This window comes from Aspergillus vadensis, assembly GCF_003184925.1.
Source record: "Aspergillus vadensis CBS 113365 unplaced genomic scaffold BO88scaffold_31, whole genome shotgun sequence".
Taxonomy (NCBI): Eukaryota; Fungi; Ascomycota; class Eurotiomycetes; order Eurotiales; family Aspergillaceae; genus Aspergillus; species Aspergillus vadensis.
The window spans coordinates 328,271-344,425 of record NW_020292069.1 but is presented as its reverse complement, the minus strand read 5'-3'; the positions used below and the strand labels follow the sequence as shown (position 1 = coordinate 344,425).

Below are 16,155 nucleotides of genomic sequence, written 5' to 3'. Positions count from 1 at the left end.
TGAAGAAAAATCATGTCGATATTGTTGTTATGAAGACATTAGGTACGAGTTTAATACTGTCGCGGGTTTACGACGACTACAAACCATTCCTATACTTTTTTTTCTCTCTTTCTTCCCATTTTCTTGTCATTTCCAATCATCCTTATATTTCTCACCCGGGTGTATCAACAACAACAACAACAACAACAACAACAACAACAAAAGCGAACAGCAGCAACTTCACCACCACCATCACCAACAGCGCCACCTGCCTCATCATCCCTCACAATGCACGCCCCAATCCCCAAGACGCAGACCGCTATCATCGCTGCTGATGAAGAGGGCACTCTTCGCATCTCGCACGATGTGCCCGTGATCGACCTGGAGCCGGATTCCGTGCTTGTCAAGACGGCCGCGCTGGCTCTCAACCCCGTCGACTCCAAGATGGCCAAGGGCTTCGCTGTGCCAGACGCCATTCTCGGCTTCGATTTTGCCGGTGTCGTCGTGGCCATTGGCACCGGTGTCACTAGGCAAGACCTTAAGGTTGGAGACCGGGTACTGGGTACCGCAGACAGCATGGACCGTAAGAGGCCCAGCGGTGGCGGCTTCTGCCAGTACGCCTCGACCGTGGCCACCCAGGCTCTGCGTCTGCCGGATGACATGTCCTTCACCGATGCCGCTTGCATAGGCACGTCTCTGTCGTCCGCAGGCATTGCCCTGTTTCGCTCCATGAAGCTGCCCGGGTCATTGACCGCGCCCAACACGGCCGCCAATCCGCCCTACGTGCTCGTCAACGGTGGTAGTACCTCGACAGGCACCATGGCCCTGCAGCTGCTCAAGCTGGCGGGATTCCGGCCCATCGCGACCTGCTCGCCATCGCACGAGGAGCTGGTCCGCTCCTACGGCGCCGAGAAGACCTTTGACTACCGGTCCGCCGACTGCGCCAAGGACATCAAGTCTTACACCAAGAACGCTCTGGCCTACGCCATTGACTGCATCACCGTCACTTCGTCCATGAAGTTGTGCTACGAGGCCATTGGCCGCGCAGGCGGTCGCTACACGGCGCTGGACCCCTACCCCGAGGCGCAGGCCACTCGCAGGGTTGTCAAGCCCGACTGGATCCTGGGTTCCACTGTCAAGGGTCGCGGCAGTACCTGGATGGCCCCCTACGGGCGGGACGCTGACCCCGATGCGCGTGTCTTTGCTGACGAGCTCTACGCCGGCGCTCAGAAGCACCTGCTCGAGGGCAATCTCAAGAACCACCCTGCTAAGGTCATGTCGGGCGGGTTTCCCGGCATTCTAGAAGGATTGGAGATGATTCGCAGAAAGGAGGTCAGCGGTTTCAAGCTTGTTTACGAGGTGGAGCAGTAGTGTCGAACTTCCGGGTGTAAGGCGTTGCTCATCCTTCTTTCTTTTCTTTGTGTTTTTTTTTTTCCTTTTTTTACATTTTTCTTATTTCCAATTTCCAATGTTTTTTTCTTTTCTTTTGTTTATTATTTACGAGGCTATTCTGTCAAGGGCCTGGACCAAAAGCGGGCCGTTTTGGGTGCTGAATAGCGATGATCTTGAGGCTATGTGCTACAGCAAATAAATGGGATGGGTTGGCCGTTGGTCTTGTGGGGCATCCCTTTTCGCTTGGACTTTCTCTCTTTTGTATCTGATTTATTAGCATTTCCTTTGGCTGTATATTCTCTGTTCATGTTTGACTATCAATATGGTATATAGAAGCGGCAAAGAAAGCCGTGTGAATTAAGTGCTTGTATTTATACATGTTCAAAACCGGTGTCCCAATCTTGACTCGAAAGCTAGAGTACTAGAAGCTAGCTCATACAATATTTACTTTTCTATACAGTTTACCCTATTGCAGCTCCTGAAGACAGCGGTAAAGTCTCTTGCGTATAATAAAATGTTATCAGGCTATAATTGAGGCTGCCAAATACTCTTTGAAAGCGGGGCGCAAACCTGGACAGCTCCTTGGGAACGCGTGTGATGAAAGTTGAACCCGTGCGATAAAGGTTGAACCCGGCAGGGTGGGTTGGCCTTGGCATCGACAAAGCAACCTAATTTCAATGGTCTACCTAAGCCCCTGGCCTTGTCGCTTCTTTATCTGTAGTATGCCACAGTCGCGCATAAGGCATTGGAACGTTACGTTTTATTGAAGCTGCTGAAATATCACCTAACTGGAGCTAGGAACTGCAACAAAACACTAGGTCAACAATATATATATTTGATGTAGGGAGCAGTAAGACCCACCTTTGCATGATACCAACTATCACTTTGTATTAAATGTACCTTGCAGCCAAATCGAATGAGATATTTGCCGGTATTATAAATACCCTTTAAGATGATCTCGCGAAGCCAGGAAGGTTTGGGCTAAAAATACAGCGTATAGTCATCCATGAATTTATGCACTTCATATATATACTTACGTAAGCTATCCACGAGCATAAGCCATAGCGGGTCAATCAAGCGAACCAATAAGAGATCATGCCAGCATACACTATTATGCCTCGTACTCGTATTTGAATGTCTGTATTGGCCGAGCAAAGCTACGCGGAATCCGATGTTCGCAGCTAACCAATTGTTTTGAGTCAGGCCACAACATACCATGAAACAACCACACAGACTGATAGCGAAAAGATAAAGGTACCATGACGCAGGATCGACAAGGGTTGCGCAAGAATATCAGGCTACATCAAAACATGGTCATCGACATATCCCTGATGGGCATTCATTCTCGCGGCGTGCGAGTCAGCTCCACTTTCAGCCCTACGCAGCATCAAGCGTGACGTCACAACTCCTCGTTCCTTATGATCTTTTTAAATCCCCTGATCGTCCACCATCTGTTTGTTCTTCATCGTCCAGACTCTGAAATTTTGTTCACTTTCCTATCCTCGAGACAAGCTCAATTTCCATCTCCCCAAGGAACCTCTATCAACACACTACACAAACCGCCATCATGCCCGGAAAAGTGTATGCACTCACTTGTTACACTCTCTATGAAGATGATACTAATTGATATCTCACAACAGCGGCTGCTGCGAAATCATCATCGCCTTCTTCCTCCCCTTCGTGGGTGTTTTCATGCGCACCGGATGCAGCTGTGATCTCCTCATCAACATCTGTCTGTGTATCCTGGGTTGGGTACCAGGTGTCATCCACGCCTAGTATGTGTTGCTGCCCTTTCCTTCCCGCCTTACATCCAACCGGAAACAACAAAAGCTGACGCGTGTCATAGCTACATCCTGGCCAACAAATAAACACCTCAATTGACACCGACATCTGTCTCCTGATGTGTTGGTCGGCTCGGTGAAATTCGCAACCCGGGCTATCTTCCTTACGGGCGCTCTCGGCGTATCGACGGGGCCATTCATGATTCGCAACTACCGATTAATATTTACTTTTTTTGTGTGTATATGTAGATATCCCACGGCAACAATTCTATGACTGTTTGACTTTTTGTGTGAATTTTTTTTTTTTTGCCAGTGGTGGTTGGTCTATGCGTCGGCCGAGACTTTTCGCTACGTAGGCAGCAATTTTCCCGTATATTAAAAGGCGGTGACTGGGCGGTGAGCGGAGTTTGGCCTGTGTTGCTGTGGCTACGTCATATTTTGTGGCTGGGATCTGCGCATCATAGTTTGGGCGAGAACGAGATGGTTAATAGTATAGGACTATTTTTGGGACTTAATAAAGTTTGAAGTGAGCTCTTGGGGATCATGTGAAAAGCATCATGAACTACACAGTAGGTTAGGATTTTTGGGCCAAGTTTAATGGCCGATGATTAGGACCGAAATCGGCTGCACAGTCCAAGCTATACCAATTATGCACGCATACATGAGTCAGTTAGCATGAAACAGTGACATCTTTTTTCCATGTAGTCCAAAGCACTTGCTTCTCGCTAACACCTTGTTATGTATCAAGCTGGTGAGATCCAATGTCATTTTCAGATGCGAATAAGCCCTCCAGATGACAACCTCTCCATGGGCAGTTCCCACATACCAATTCCAGTCTCTAGTCTTCCACATTCCAGATATCCCCCTCCACATCATCCGAATCACCGCTATTGATTCCCTTGTATTCATCAATCGTCTTCGCATACCGCTTATCAACAAAATCTTCTAGATACAGACAATATGACCCATCAGGCTCAGTGAGTATCTTCTTCACCAGTTCGGCAAACTCCCGACTCTTAACCCGAAGAGCTACTAGCGTCTTTATCATCTCGTCTTTGTATTTCGCCGCGGTTAGCTCCTCGCGCTGTTGATGATGATCATTAGCATTGGAAAATATACTTTTTTTTTCTCAACAAAAGCGTCAAGGAAACAACCGTAATACCTTATCGCGAATAGATTTAATCATGTTTCCATAAACCACCTTCAGGGGTATACACAGCGCAGCAATGGCATGACTACTTGCAGGATCGAAGTGACCGATAGCCTTTCCAGTCGCTATGGCTTCATCGAGGCTTTGGAGTGCTTCTGAGGAACGACTCTTGACGTCGTCTAGACGTTCAGGTGTAAAGTAGCGGACGGTTTTGTCTAGCCTGAAAATTCTCATCCCATTGTTGAAGATGGAGCTGAGGAAGGTGATGGTGCTTTGGCCGCGGAGCTGGAGATGTTCTGTGCCGAGGGCTGGGTGGGCGAGAGTTATGGAGGGGAGAGTTAGGATAGTAGAGAGGAGTGCGAGAGTGAGGACTAAGAAGCGCATTGTGGATGTAGTGATTCAAGTCAATTGGCATAAGGACATAGGAGACTGCTGTGACGATATGGCTCTCATAGGGACTATATAACCTGTCATGCCTGTGTGGGTTCCACGGAGATGTGGTTCATGATAGTAGTAAAATGGAACACTGAATATGATATTGGTGCGACACAAGTAACCATAAACCAACATACCCTATACTTCAGCGGAACTTGGGTGCAGGTCCTGCGTATACGATGACATACGTGCTACTACAATGTTGCTAATCAAACCCAGATCCTGAACACCAATTACTGGGCCATGCAGACTTGGCTGTAGTATTACCCCGGATTTACTGGGATTAGGCTCAGATTTATCCTGACTAGGCTGCACATAGTCAAGAATCCCCAGTTTTCGAGTAACACACCACCGCCCGGGCTTTCGCAACGGTCCGTTCGGACTTTTTGTACAGGAACATGGGTCACACTGAATAAGACGTGTCAATGCCATTCAAAAGTATTTTTCCTAATCTGGTGTGGGAAGTGGTACTATTCACCTGCAATGAATAGGTTCATGAGAGCTCCCTCCTCATGATCAATCAATCATGACTGCCGCCTAAAGATGCCTCAGGCTACTCCATATAAGCAGTGCCAAGCTGGCTTGGGGGATAGCCGGCGTTGTGGAGTCCGTCAGATCCTTCTTCGCAAGTGCAGGGAAGAAATCCCACGCATAATGGGGGCTGTCTGCCATGTGTTACTTGAAAGCTTGAGCATATCATATGGTGGCAGGTATAAGCGAGCCCCCAACGTGACCAGCCCGTGAGAGCGAACACACCACCGCAGTGGACCCGGGTGTGAACTTACAAAGAAGTTATTTGTTCGTAAATCTCCGACTTAATCACTCAACTAAATCAACCAGCAAGTTGTAAAACTTGTGAAACATGGTTTCTCAGCACACGCGATCAAATGGAAGCCAATTGTGTGTGGTGTTGTCCACCAACAAAAGACGCAGCTAAAAAAAGAACCATGTAAATCCGAGATTATGCATTACCCCTCATTTACAAATTTTTTTAAAGTGCGCTGACTCCGGAAATTCCCTCTCCGGGCACGAATGGAACCAACATCCGGTAATCAGATGGGAGATTGAATTCGGGAAACCGTATTAATAACCACCCGTCGCTGATGGGAACAAAGGGTCTTGAGACTTGGCTCCAGCCCTACAGCCTCACAGCCCTATACAAGAGCTTGGCAAGCTTGGCAAGATGGAGAAAGTGGTTCGATGTCTTTGTTTTGAATATATAACCTGTTCGTAGAATGGAACACTCATTCAATTGATACAGGCGAAGCATAGATATTATATGTGCAGTAAGGATGAGACAATGTTGCCTGAGAAGGCAAGCCTGCAGGACGCAGTACGGTACCAGTACCGGAAGACTCGGAGAAAGATAAGAGATTGATCAGGGGGAGGGTAGGCCGTAGGAAAGCGCGGTTAAAGGGGAAAGCAGCATGAGGAAGGCATTAAGAAGATCAAAACGTACTATGCATAGGGGTCGCCATGTTTCTGTGTCACCTGGAAGCAATCAGACATAATGGTCATGATGATTGGACACACTCTACCATGATCAGCGTGGGATCTGTAATAAGGCCGATCCATCACAGCCTCGTAAGCCCGAGCTGATGGATGAACCGCCAAACACGAAACCATGCCACCGATGCTAAATCGAGCGATGATAGCCGATGCAGGCTGCAAGAATTACTGGACTAGTCCATTCATTATCTCACCGGTCGGGGAGGGTCGGGGGAGAAAAACCCTCCGCCATCCCGCCCACGTTGCAAACCTTGCGACGTATAAAGCCAAGCCATCCGTTCGCCACCATTATCTGATGATCTGATTACACCATATCTGATTATCTCGGCCTTTGATTATCTGATTGATTGATTGATAGATGTTTCTGGTCGGGATATCATCTCAACGATAGATTGCCTCCAAATGGCATCTCAGAAACAATGGAGCCGGATGCTCATTTTCACGACCGTGCTGCTGGCAGTTTCGGCGTTTAATTATGGGTTCAGTGATCAGGCGTTTTCTTCTTGTCAGGCTATGGATTCGTTTGCTCGTCAGTTTGGAGTTTATCATCCCAGCACCGGGAAATACAAGGTGAAGCCGTTGTTCACTTCGCTTTATAATAGTTTGAAGGCGGGGACGCAGATTGTCGGTGAGGATGGTACTTTCCAAGGCTATGTAGTATTTGGCTGATTTATTTTACGATAGGTGTCTTCCTAGGAGGCTATATTAGCAATACTTATGGTCGGAAATGGTGCATATTCAGCATGAACCTCTACGCACTAGGCAGTGCAGCAGTTGTGGTGAGCTCTAAAACAGACGCGCAAATATTAACCGGTCGCGCATTACACTGTCAGTATTTCTTTACATCTTCCAAAATACAAACCATCATCTAACCTCTACAGACATCTACCTAGGAATGCAACTAGCCGTAATCCCAACCACCCTGGCCGAACTCGCTCCCCGAAACGTCCGCGGCGCCATGGGCGTCCTATACTGGCTCAGCATCAAGATCGGAGGCTTAGTAGTGACCGGCATCGCACGAGGCACATCAGGCATTCCAACAAACACCGCATGGCAAATTCCCTTCGGCTTGATTCTCGTCATCCCATTTATTTGCATATGGCTCGTATGGATAATACCCGAGTCTCCACGATGGCTGCTCCTCCGCGACCGACAGGAAGAAGCACTGCAAGCGTTGAAACGATACCGATCGAAAAACACGCCCGAACATGAGATACAAGAGGACTTTGACGAAATGGCACAGAAAGTCACGGCCCAGCTGCAGAGAAAAAGCTTCAAGGATCTCTTCATCAAGGGGAATCGTGAACGCACGTTCGTTGTTGCCGCTGCGAATTTCTTTCAGCAGGCTTCAGGGCAGGCGTTTGCGAGTCAGTATGGGACGCTTTTCGTGAAGCAGTTGAAATCGGTCAATGCGTTTAGTGTCACACTGGGTACTAATGCGACTGATATCGGGGCGCTGATCATTTCGACGGCATTGAGTGATGTGATTGGACGGAGGTGAGTAAATGTCATCTTTTCTGTTTCTGATTCAGTGTTCACTGATGCTCGTCCTCAACTGCAGAATGCTCTTCCACGTAAGCGGCTTCCTCGAAACGGCCTCCTTGATGACAATGGGCGGTCTCGGCACCGCAGACCCCAGTAACACCGCTGCCAAAGAAGGCATCGTCGCCATGCTGCTTCTTTACAGCTTTGGTTGGTCTCTTGCCTGGGCGCCATTAGTGTATGTGCTCGGTGCGGAATTGCCTTCGGCCGGGTTGAGAGAAATGACTCTGCGGATCGCGTATACTGTGAAGCTGATTACTGAGTACGTTTCCCTCCACACATACCATTGCACACATTTATTCCAGATCATGGAAACTGACAGAGTATGATTGTCAGGTTCGCCGTGACGTTCTCCTACCCCTATCTCGAAACCGCAGACGATCCCGGCCATGTGGATATTGGCGGTAAGCTGGGTTTTATTTATGGGTCACTGTCTGCTGTTTCGGTCATCTTTGGGTATTTCTTCATTCCGGAAACGAGGAAGCTAGAGTTGGAGGATATCAATAAAAAGTATGAGTCGTCGACGGAGAGTGAAGTAGAGCAGAAGGTTGAGTATCAGGTTGGGTTGAGGGAGGTTGGGCACAGTGATGGGCAGAATTGATCATGACATCTTCCAAGAAAAGTATCCAGTTATTAGAAACTTATTGGATTATATTCATGTGGTTTTTTTTTTTTTTTTTTTCCTTGCCCAAATTCGGATTTTTCCAATTTCCTTCCTTGTTGATGGTTGAGAAACGCCCACGCGTTCGCACCGGTCCATTTGTCGTGCACTCCTGCTTTACATGTAGCACATTAATGATCTACCTTACCTTCACCAACAAATGGGCCTATGGCGCAATTGGTAGCGCGTAGTAAGTTCACCTGCATCCAAACGGACTGCAAAAACATTCTCTAACAGATTTCCAACAGCGACTCCAGATCGTAAGGTTGTCCGATCGAGCCGGGCTGGGCTCAGTATCTTTTTTCTTGTTTTTTTCTCCCTCGATCCGCCGTACGAGCCCCAAGAAAACCATGTTTTATCGAAACAGGCAATGCAGAATAGAAATAGAAAAATAATATGAATAAAACTCAAAAAAAAAAATTATAACATAAAATGAAGTTCGAAAGATTCTTGAACTCAGAATGCACCCTCCAAATATATATTCCGAGGAGTGTCTCATAACGTAAAAGATACAATTCGCTGAGATGGACGTGACCATTAATTATACTGATTCCAGAAAACGAGATCTAGGGACAAAATGATTGATGTCAGGTGCCTAAGCGTCTTAGAAGCAAATACATAGCAGTCTCATCTGTACATATCATATGCGAAATAATAGGTGCTAGCATATCCCCCCAAGGACCGGATAGAGGCACTGCCTCCGCCGATATCAAGCCGTCTTCCAATTCCAAACGCATACAAGCATCATGGGACTAATACTCAAATAAGGCCCTCAGCTGCCAGCGCTTCGGTCCTGGACTTGCTGTTCGGGTCAAGGTAAGGCCTCTCGCCAATACCGACCGCCCGGTGCCCGAATCTCTCACCAAGGCCTTCATAATCGAAGGTAGCCGTGTGGAAAGCACTCCGGTTATCCCAGATAGCTATCGAGTGTTAGTCCCAAACTGAACAACACAACAAGTGCATAGAACATACCAATATCATGCTCATTCTTCCACTTGAACCTGACCTGCAGATCATGGCTTTCAATAATAATTGACTTGAACTTCTTCAACAACTCCTCCGACTCATTCTGGTTCAGCTCATTGATATACTTCGGGAACGGTCCCAAAGCAAAGATACTCTTCCACCCCGTCACCGGATTCGTCCGCACGATCGGATGAACAGCCACCAGCTCCTCCCCAACATTGAGCGGACTTCCCCGAGGTTGAGTGTATATCTTGTACTCCTTGGGGTTTCTCTCCGCCGCCTTGATGAAGCCGTCGCCCACGAACGTCGCTGTCAGACCTTCGAAGAATTTCTGGTATGTTTTAGAAAACCGGTCGTAGAGCTCATACCCAGATGCCCAGAGGGTGTCTCCACCGGTTTTGGGAAGCTGGGTTAGCCGGAGGGAGGTGTAGTCAGCTGGTGCCGGCTCGAACTGAATATCGGAGTGCCATTGGGCCGAGTCATAGCGACGGCGGTCGGGTTGGCGATCGTGGGCGAACATCTTCTTGCGGGCGAGAGAGCTGATTGTGCTGATTTCGGCGTCTGCGGTGCCGAACTCGTTGGTGTTGTTCAGCAGGGGGTGGATGTGCAGGGTGGAAGTGGAGGGTTTGCCGGTTAGTTGGCCCAGTCGGTGGATGAGGACTTTCTGGAGGTCATCGGTGAGATTGGTTTGGGCGCGGAAGAAGACGACGCCGCGTTGGGAGACTGTCGGTAATAGTTAGTGATGGGGTAGATACAGTTAGGGTAAATTGGGAGAGGTACTCGTGATGGCAAGGTCGCGCACCAGCTCATCAGAGTTGGGAGCGTTCAGAAGATCATCTACAATATTGACGGTGGGGTACTCGCGACCAATGACTGGAGTTGTCTCTTCAAATGCGAACTCATCCAAAGCACCACTGGGCTTCAGTGGAGCGGGATACCGTGGTTGGTCAGTCGGGCCATCCCCACTGGATGCGGGGTGCGAGTGGATGGGGAGATCTGCAGATAGTCCAGGAGCCATGATATGTACAGTGTAATAGAACTGATAGGAGTTAAATAAAAAGACTGCTTTGTGACTTTACTTTTGCTGGGACATTGGCTGAGATATATGGAAACCGGGATGGGGTTGATAAGCATAACTCCCGGCCATCACGCAATTGCCGTCCCGACTTATGCAACAATTCTCCAACAACAACCACTCTCGTATCAGCATCGATGGCGAGATGGGAACCCCGCATCTGCCAAATGTCTTGCGCAATCCTGGCTATGAATGATGGTTTCGTAATCGGCTCGAATCTGGTGTTAGTGGCTAGAGACACGCGTAGCCACGTCCGTGCGGAGAAGATCGGGTGGCTCTTGTGCCGCATATTCGGCTTTATCGGATATCCCAGATCTGCTCTGACTTTTTTATACAGAGCAGTTAATTTTGATCAAATCAATTACTCTTCCAGCTAACTCTTTTATTTTGTGTTCACGGAGAATCTAAGCTAAGCCAATCTTATCCCCCCCCCCCAATTCCTAGATAGATGAAAGCCTAGAACATACTGTTGCTCTGCTCTTCATTGTGCCTAGCAGGGCCTGGCATTTTGTTGTTGTTGTTGTTGTTGTTTTTTTTTTTTTTTTTTTTTTTTTTTTTTTTTTCAATTTATTTATGTTTTTGTTTTTCTTTTTCCCGCTCTTGGTATCAGCATAACATACACAGTAAAATATCTAATTATGCAGATCAATCCAGGGGCTGCTGGGTGGCGCAATGAATAGTGAATTGGCTGTATGTTTGACGCAGATTCCTCAAATATAGAAACCTACTGCTGTTTTTGTCGACCTCCGCCGAAAGCTGAGCATTGCTTCCCTAGAAGCCAAAGTTTACACCATTCCGGGCAGTTCAATGACCAAACGCAACAAATATATTTCGACTCTGAATTCTCTGCCCCAAAGACATGCTGGATCCTCAGCCAGTGACATTCAATAGCGATATCATTCATCCACACATAAAAGAATGTGATAATGAAATGTTAAAAGGATCTAAAACCTCACATTTTCTGGATTAGTCATAGGCCCATAATCGATGAATCAAGGCCACTGATAGCATTTGTCATTCCTTGGATAACAGTCTCGAAGGAAGAAGACTGACATCTATGAGGGGAGGAGTCGGCTATGAATTCGTTATCATAATAAAGCGAACGGGTGGCAGAGTACCAGTCTGGTGATTTGAAAGACTGTATCTTCCTAAAGATCCCAGCGTAACTTAGTCCTGGGAAAGGAGCCTCGGGTTCTAGTGGAAGTAGATCATTAGAATTCATATGCATCGTTATAGCTCCCAACGTCATCGATCTGCACTCGAAGTCGCAACCCCGACTGCCGCTGAGAAGATCTTCACGCATCTTATGCACACGGAGTAATATCTCATTAATGGCTCCACTCCTACGTTCATTCATTACGTCTGTAACTATATTAGAGATAAAGGCCATTTAGCGTTTGTGTGTCCTTACTGATGATGTTCTCAGGGATTGGAAGCCCACGGTTAGTAATCAAATGATCACAGTGTGTCATGACGTTTGATGTCGAAGTTTGAAATTGTGAAGAGAGCTTGAAGAACGCAGAGACCCACAGCCATAGCATTAGATCGCGGGAATATGTTGCGGGAACTTTTTCCTCCAGACCATTGATCCACAGTTCCGTTAATATAGACACGGCATCCTTGCAGTCATAGTAGTTGATCAGAACAGCAATTTTGGCGAGCATCTCAAGAGAGAGTTTTCGAGGTATTTGGCTCTGTTGGCTATGAATCGCGCGAAGGAATATTAAGAAGGCTTCAATATCCCAGCTCTCGGCAGTAATCTCAACGGAGCCTTTTTGAAGATAACTGACACTTTCCTTCCAATTACCAGTGAGTATGTTTCTGAAAACTGGGGACGCAAGTATCAAGTGCTTCGCGGAGACTTGAATGCGGAAACATTCCTGATCTGGTGTCTCGCTGAGGTGTCCATCTTCTGTTGGCGTCTCAGAAGGCTGTTCTTCGACAAGTCGGGGTCGCTTTTCGCGGTGTTGGTCCTCCTCCTCATCAGAGGTTTTCGAGTCACTGTCAAAGTTCTTTTTCGCAGTTGTGTCTTCATGATCATCTGGTGCGAAGGGAGAGTTGGCATTGCTTAGGACTATGATGACATCTCCTTCGGGGTCGATAGTATGAGTTGGTTGATCCATGGTGTGTGCCGGGTGCTGAAGGGATCAGGAATCACTCGGTAAAGCAAGTGGGCAATAGAACGAGAGAGATTTGGGAAGGTAAGATGCAAGCTTAAGAATAATCTCAAGGTAGATAGTCCAGAGTAGTGTGCATTGATTAAATGAGGGTATTTAGTAAAGAGAAGCGCGGTAGTAGTTGTTGATCGAAAACTCTGTTGGCCGGAACTCATGCAGGCATTTTTAAATCAGGGACTTCCAATTTCATGTATTCACTTGAATTTCTAGAAGCCTTAGGATGACTTCAAAAGATCATTTGAACTGACCGCCCTGCAGCTTAAGTTCCGTGCCTCCTAGGCTAATGCCGCGGGACAGGAAGCAAGGAACTGGGCGGCGATGTTTGAGGCCCGCTGCTCAGATCATAACAACAGTGGACAATCATCCAATCAAACCAGCAGATCAGTGTGGGGCATTGCTGATTTACTCCACTATCAAAACAACAAACGGTACTTGCCTCAACTCTATATTATTGTTAACATCAGGCTACTGAGTAATTGTCAAAATTAGCTAGAAACCTGTTTTGGAACGTTCCGGTATTTATGAAGCGCTGTTTTGGTACAAGTTCAATTACTATACAATTCCTTGCAAAATTAACTAGACTCTATTACATGACGTGCGTATGCCGGAAAATAAAATATATGAAGAACATTATTCATAGTCATCGCTTTGGGCTTCCCATCTATAGCATGCTTTTACCAGATCCTGCGGCGTGACATCTTATCACGGATGGACATCAAAGCCTTGAGGACACTCGCATCATCCCTCGACTCAACACTCCGCTGGAAACTCTTTGGCCACACATCCTTGTAGGTCAAGTTCGTGAACAGAGGCACGTCCACCTGGCAGATGGTTCCATCAGCGGGCAATGTGCCATTGGTGAAGTAAGCCCGGACGGCCTTGGCAGTGCAAAGAGAGGGCATCGACAGGGTAGTATGCTGTCACCAGTAAATTAGCTGCTTGCTCACATTAGACAGTATAAAATGGAAAAGTAGAACATACACCGTATCCGTTCTGCTCGAGCAGAACACTTCCCTCGAACGTTTCTGTCAGGTTCTTCGCTGCGGGAAGAGGAGTCGCGGGATCATAGGTGTTGCTCAGAATCAACACCGGGTTAGCTGTCTTGACTTCAAAGTCACCCGAGTAGCGTTCCTTGGCGAACATCTTCGGGTTCCACTGCGCGCATCTCATGTCTCCGTCCGAGCCATCACTTGAGATCTTGCTCAGGGCCTGTCTGGCCTTAATGTAGGGGAGGACCTCTTTCAAGGTGGCTGATCGATGCTTGTCGGAGCATGTAATGGCCGTGCCGACCTCATCGGAAGCCGAAGTCAGGGAAGCCGACTGGCCGTAAGATTTGATGGTCTCGTATACCTCAGAGTTTCCAAGGATTGTTGTGTTCCGGGTTTGCACGTAGTAAAGAAGCTCAGAGGTCAAGGGCCAGGAGCTGGGGAGGTACATGGCTTCAAAGATGGTAGATTTGACGTCGCTCCAAGTCACAATACCACCAATTTCGGGAATGGCAATCGGGTTGTACTTGAGGTTTTCGAGCATCAGGTAGATGGCAGCTTCCAAGTTTGCGGCGCTGGTGTACTCCTTGGCGATCGGGCACAGGTCCGGTGCGGCCATGCAGCCCGCACAGAAGCCTTCGAAAACTTTGTCGACGTCCACAACAGCTTGTGCGTTGCTATTCAGAAGAATTAGCTGTCTGAAAGATACCAGATTAGGTAAGTTCAAAGAACCACTCACTATCCATAGAGAGCCTCTCTGGGGTTATCCACTCCATCAAGCGCGACATATCCCATTCGTTCCGGGAACATAGCTGCCAGAACAGAGCCGATTGTAGTGCCGTATGAGAATCCTGACTATAGCGTCAGCAAAAGCGTAGTCTCAGTCCAGCCGCGATACTTACCCCAGAAGTTCACCAAACTATCCTTTCCACTGAGCGCATCAGCGACCTGCACGATATCCCTCGCAGCAAAGCTAGTTCCGATAAGGCTCCCTGTCTGATTGTTCGTAGCATAGCATGCCTGTGCGATGTTTGCGTTCTGCGCCCAAATTTCTCCCAAAGCTGTACTGGACGCTCTGCCGTCGTTAGGGGCTTGGAGGGCGATGAGTTCACGGGTGGCGTCATCGCTATAGCACGAAAATGGAATGGTGTCTCCAACGCCACTAGATAAGGTCATAAGTTATTATTTGTTCGCAACTTGAAGAATGACTGTCACAAACCGATTGTTAAAGGCGATCAAATCATTGTGACCACCGAGGATACTAGAGAACGAATGTCAGTCAGCATGGGATGCGATAAAGCTGGACAGCAACTTACGCCTGAAATTCCTCTCCATAGAGTCCAAGACCTTCGAACGAATTCACACCAGGCCCTCCAAAGTTGAATATAATCGGCTCGGAAACTGGTTTCTTGGTCGCTGGCCACTTGGCAATGTCGAGAGTCAATGTCTTGCTGGAATTCGACTCGGTGTAGTCCAATGGCACGTCTAGTGTTCCGCAAACCAATGTCGGATAACTGGTCAAGTTGCAAGATCCTCTCCATTGGATCTTGCCCAACTCTGCTTGTGAGAGAGCTGCCAGCGAGGCTAGCGAAAGTAGCGTGGGAATGAGAGAAGACTGCCTCGTCATGATGTCTGATGAGAGGATTTCAAGGAATATAGAAGGTGATTGAGAGAAGCTTGCAGGTCCAAGACATGTTGAGAGCAGGTACCCCAAAGTTCTTTATAAGTTCATCTCACGCAGACCGCAATCTCCCTATGTCAAATCAAAACAATCGGAATTAATTTTCAAGTTGAGGCTGAGTTCGGCCCCCAAATAGTCAGCCTTGTTGAAGTTCCCGCAGTCGCAAATTTATTTCCTGTTCAGGCTTGAGGTGTTGTCATGAATCTCGACGCGTTCCACAGAGACTGGGGCTGAGGCATCCACCTTAGGCGACTAAACCTCTACCGGCCTAGTGCTGAGATGATCATCCCTGCAACAGGGATAGCCTCCCCGCATTTTCTCTGCCCGAACATCTCAATTGCCTGTTCAGGTTTAGTCTCTCAGGAAGAGTCGAAGAACACAGCCTACTCAATATGGCAATTCAGATGGGATCGTATATGCACGTGTTTCCCAGTTTCGTTAGAGTTACCTGTTTATTCCTTCTCTTCTGTATATTGGCAGTTTATAATCGGTCCTCTGGTTGATTTGAGTGAGTGGGAATCGTTGAAAAAACAGGTAGACTGCAAGAACTTTGAGTGACATGCTCATGATGGAGATTCAAATGAATCGGTTCGAGCCTTTAGGTCCCCATTTTCGGATATCGCATATATTGCAGACTAGGGGATATCGATACCAAGGCCCTTTTGTCCGATGCACAAGACACCCAAGGTGACGAACCGGTGTTGTTTAATTGCTTAGCTTGCTCAGCCACAGATTAGAATTGAGCCATGCTGTTGGAGAGAACAGTAGTAGTCTTCTCTCGATCAATCCTTCATAAATGGAAATCCCACCATGTTTTGCGT

General features: G+C 47.6%; 7 protein-coding genes and 1 pseudogene across 8 annotated transcripts; 4 read left to right on the top strand and 4 right to left on the bottom strand.

The window, feature by feature from the left end:
- Positions 1-267: 267 nt before the first annotated feature.
- Positions 268-1,549, top strand: BO88DRAFT_474675 (zinc-binding alcohol dehydrogenase family protein; the record flags this gene model as incomplete). The annotated part of the gene is made up of 1 exon (XM_025711836.1): positions 268-1,549. The coding sequence occupies one exon, from the start codon at positions 268-270 to the stop codon at positions 1,348-1,350; it is 1,083 nt and encodes a 360-aa protein (XP_025558190.1). The 3' UTR covers positions 1,351-1,549.
- A 1,056-nt stretch (positions 1,550-2,605) lies between these two features.
- BO88DRAFT_408553 (YqaE/Pmp3 family membrane protein) lies at positions 2,606-3,349 on the top strand. The gene is made up of 3 exons (XM_025707735.1): positions 2,606-2,952; positions 3,012-3,146; positions 3,218-3,349. Exons 1-3 carry the CDS (start codon positions 2,939-2,941, stop codon positions 3,237-3,239), a joined length of 171 nt encoding a protein of 56 aa, XP_025558189.1. The 5' UTR covers positions 2,606-2,938; the 3' UTR covers positions 3,240-3,349.
- A 502-nt stretch (positions 3,350-3,851) lies between these two features.
- Positions 3,852-4,844, bottom strand: BO88DRAFT_474673 (cell wall mannoprotein 1 family protein). Its single transcript, XM_025711835.1, has 2 exons — positions 4,315-4,844; positions 3,852-4,236 (listed from the first exon to the last, which is right to left on the bottom strand). The coding sequence occupies exons 1-2, from the start codon at positions 4,684-4,686 to the stop codon at positions 3,991-3,993; spliced, it is 618 nt and encodes a 205-aa protein (XP_025558188.1). The 5' UTR covers positions 4,687-4,844; the 3' UTR covers positions 3,852-3,990.
- A 1,720-nt stretch (positions 4,845-6,564) lies between these two features.
- On the top strand, positions 6,565-8,429 carry BO88DRAFT_408549 (sugar transport protein). The gene is made up of 5 exons (XM_025707734.1): positions 6,565-6,874; positions 6,931-7,074; positions 7,128-7,743; positions 7,808-8,050; positions 8,125-8,429. Exons 1-5 carry the CDS (start codon positions 6,649-6,651, stop codon positions 8,387-8,389), a joined length of 1,494 nt encoding a protein of 497 aa, XP_025558187.1. The 5' UTR covers positions 6,565-6,648; the 3' UTR covers positions 8,390-8,429.
- A 182-nt stretch (positions 8,430-8,611) lies between these two features.
- BO88DRAFT_t249 lies at positions 8,612-8,742 on the top strand (annotated as a pseudogene). Its single transcript has one exon. The product of its transcript is annotated as a tRNA-OTHER (tRNA).
- Positions 8,743-9,208: 466 nt separating this feature from the next.
- Positions 9,209-10,433, bottom strand: BO88DRAFT_491565 (TauD/TfdA dioxygenase family protein; the record flags this gene model as incomplete). The annotated part of the gene is made up of 3 exons (XM_025712871.1): positions 9,209-9,369; positions 9,422-10,138; positions 10,196-10,433. The coding sequence occupies 3 exons, from the start codon at positions 10,431-10,433 to the stop codon at positions 9,209-9,211; spliced, it is 1,116 nt and encodes a 371-aa protein (XP_025558186.1).
- An 856-nt stretch (positions 10,434-11,289) lies between these two features.
- Positions 11,290-12,613, bottom strand: BO88DRAFT_397612 (uncharacterized protein; the record flags this gene model as incomplete). Its single annotated transcript, XM_025705295.1, has 2 exons — positions 11,290-11,852; positions 11,902-12,613. The coding sequence occupies 2 exons, from the start codon at positions 12,611-12,613 to the stop codon at positions 11,461-11,463; spliced, it is 1,104 nt and encodes a 367-aa protein (XP_025558185.1). The 3' UTR covers positions 11,290-11,460.
- Positions 12,614-13,341: 728 nt separating this feature from the next.
- BO88DRAFT_397608 (alpha/beta hydrolase) lies at positions 13,342-15,280 on the bottom strand (the record flags this gene model as incomplete). Its single annotated transcript, XM_025705294.1, has 6 exons — positions 13,342-13,584; positions 13,649-14,330; positions 14,393-14,504; positions 14,556-14,815; positions 14,873-14,914; positions 14,970-15,280. The coding sequence occupies 6 exons, from the start codon at positions 15,278-15,280 to the stop codon at positions 13,342-13,344; spliced, it is 1,650 nt and encodes a 549-aa protein (XP_025558184.1).
- Positions 15,281-16,155: the final 875 nt, after the last annotated feature.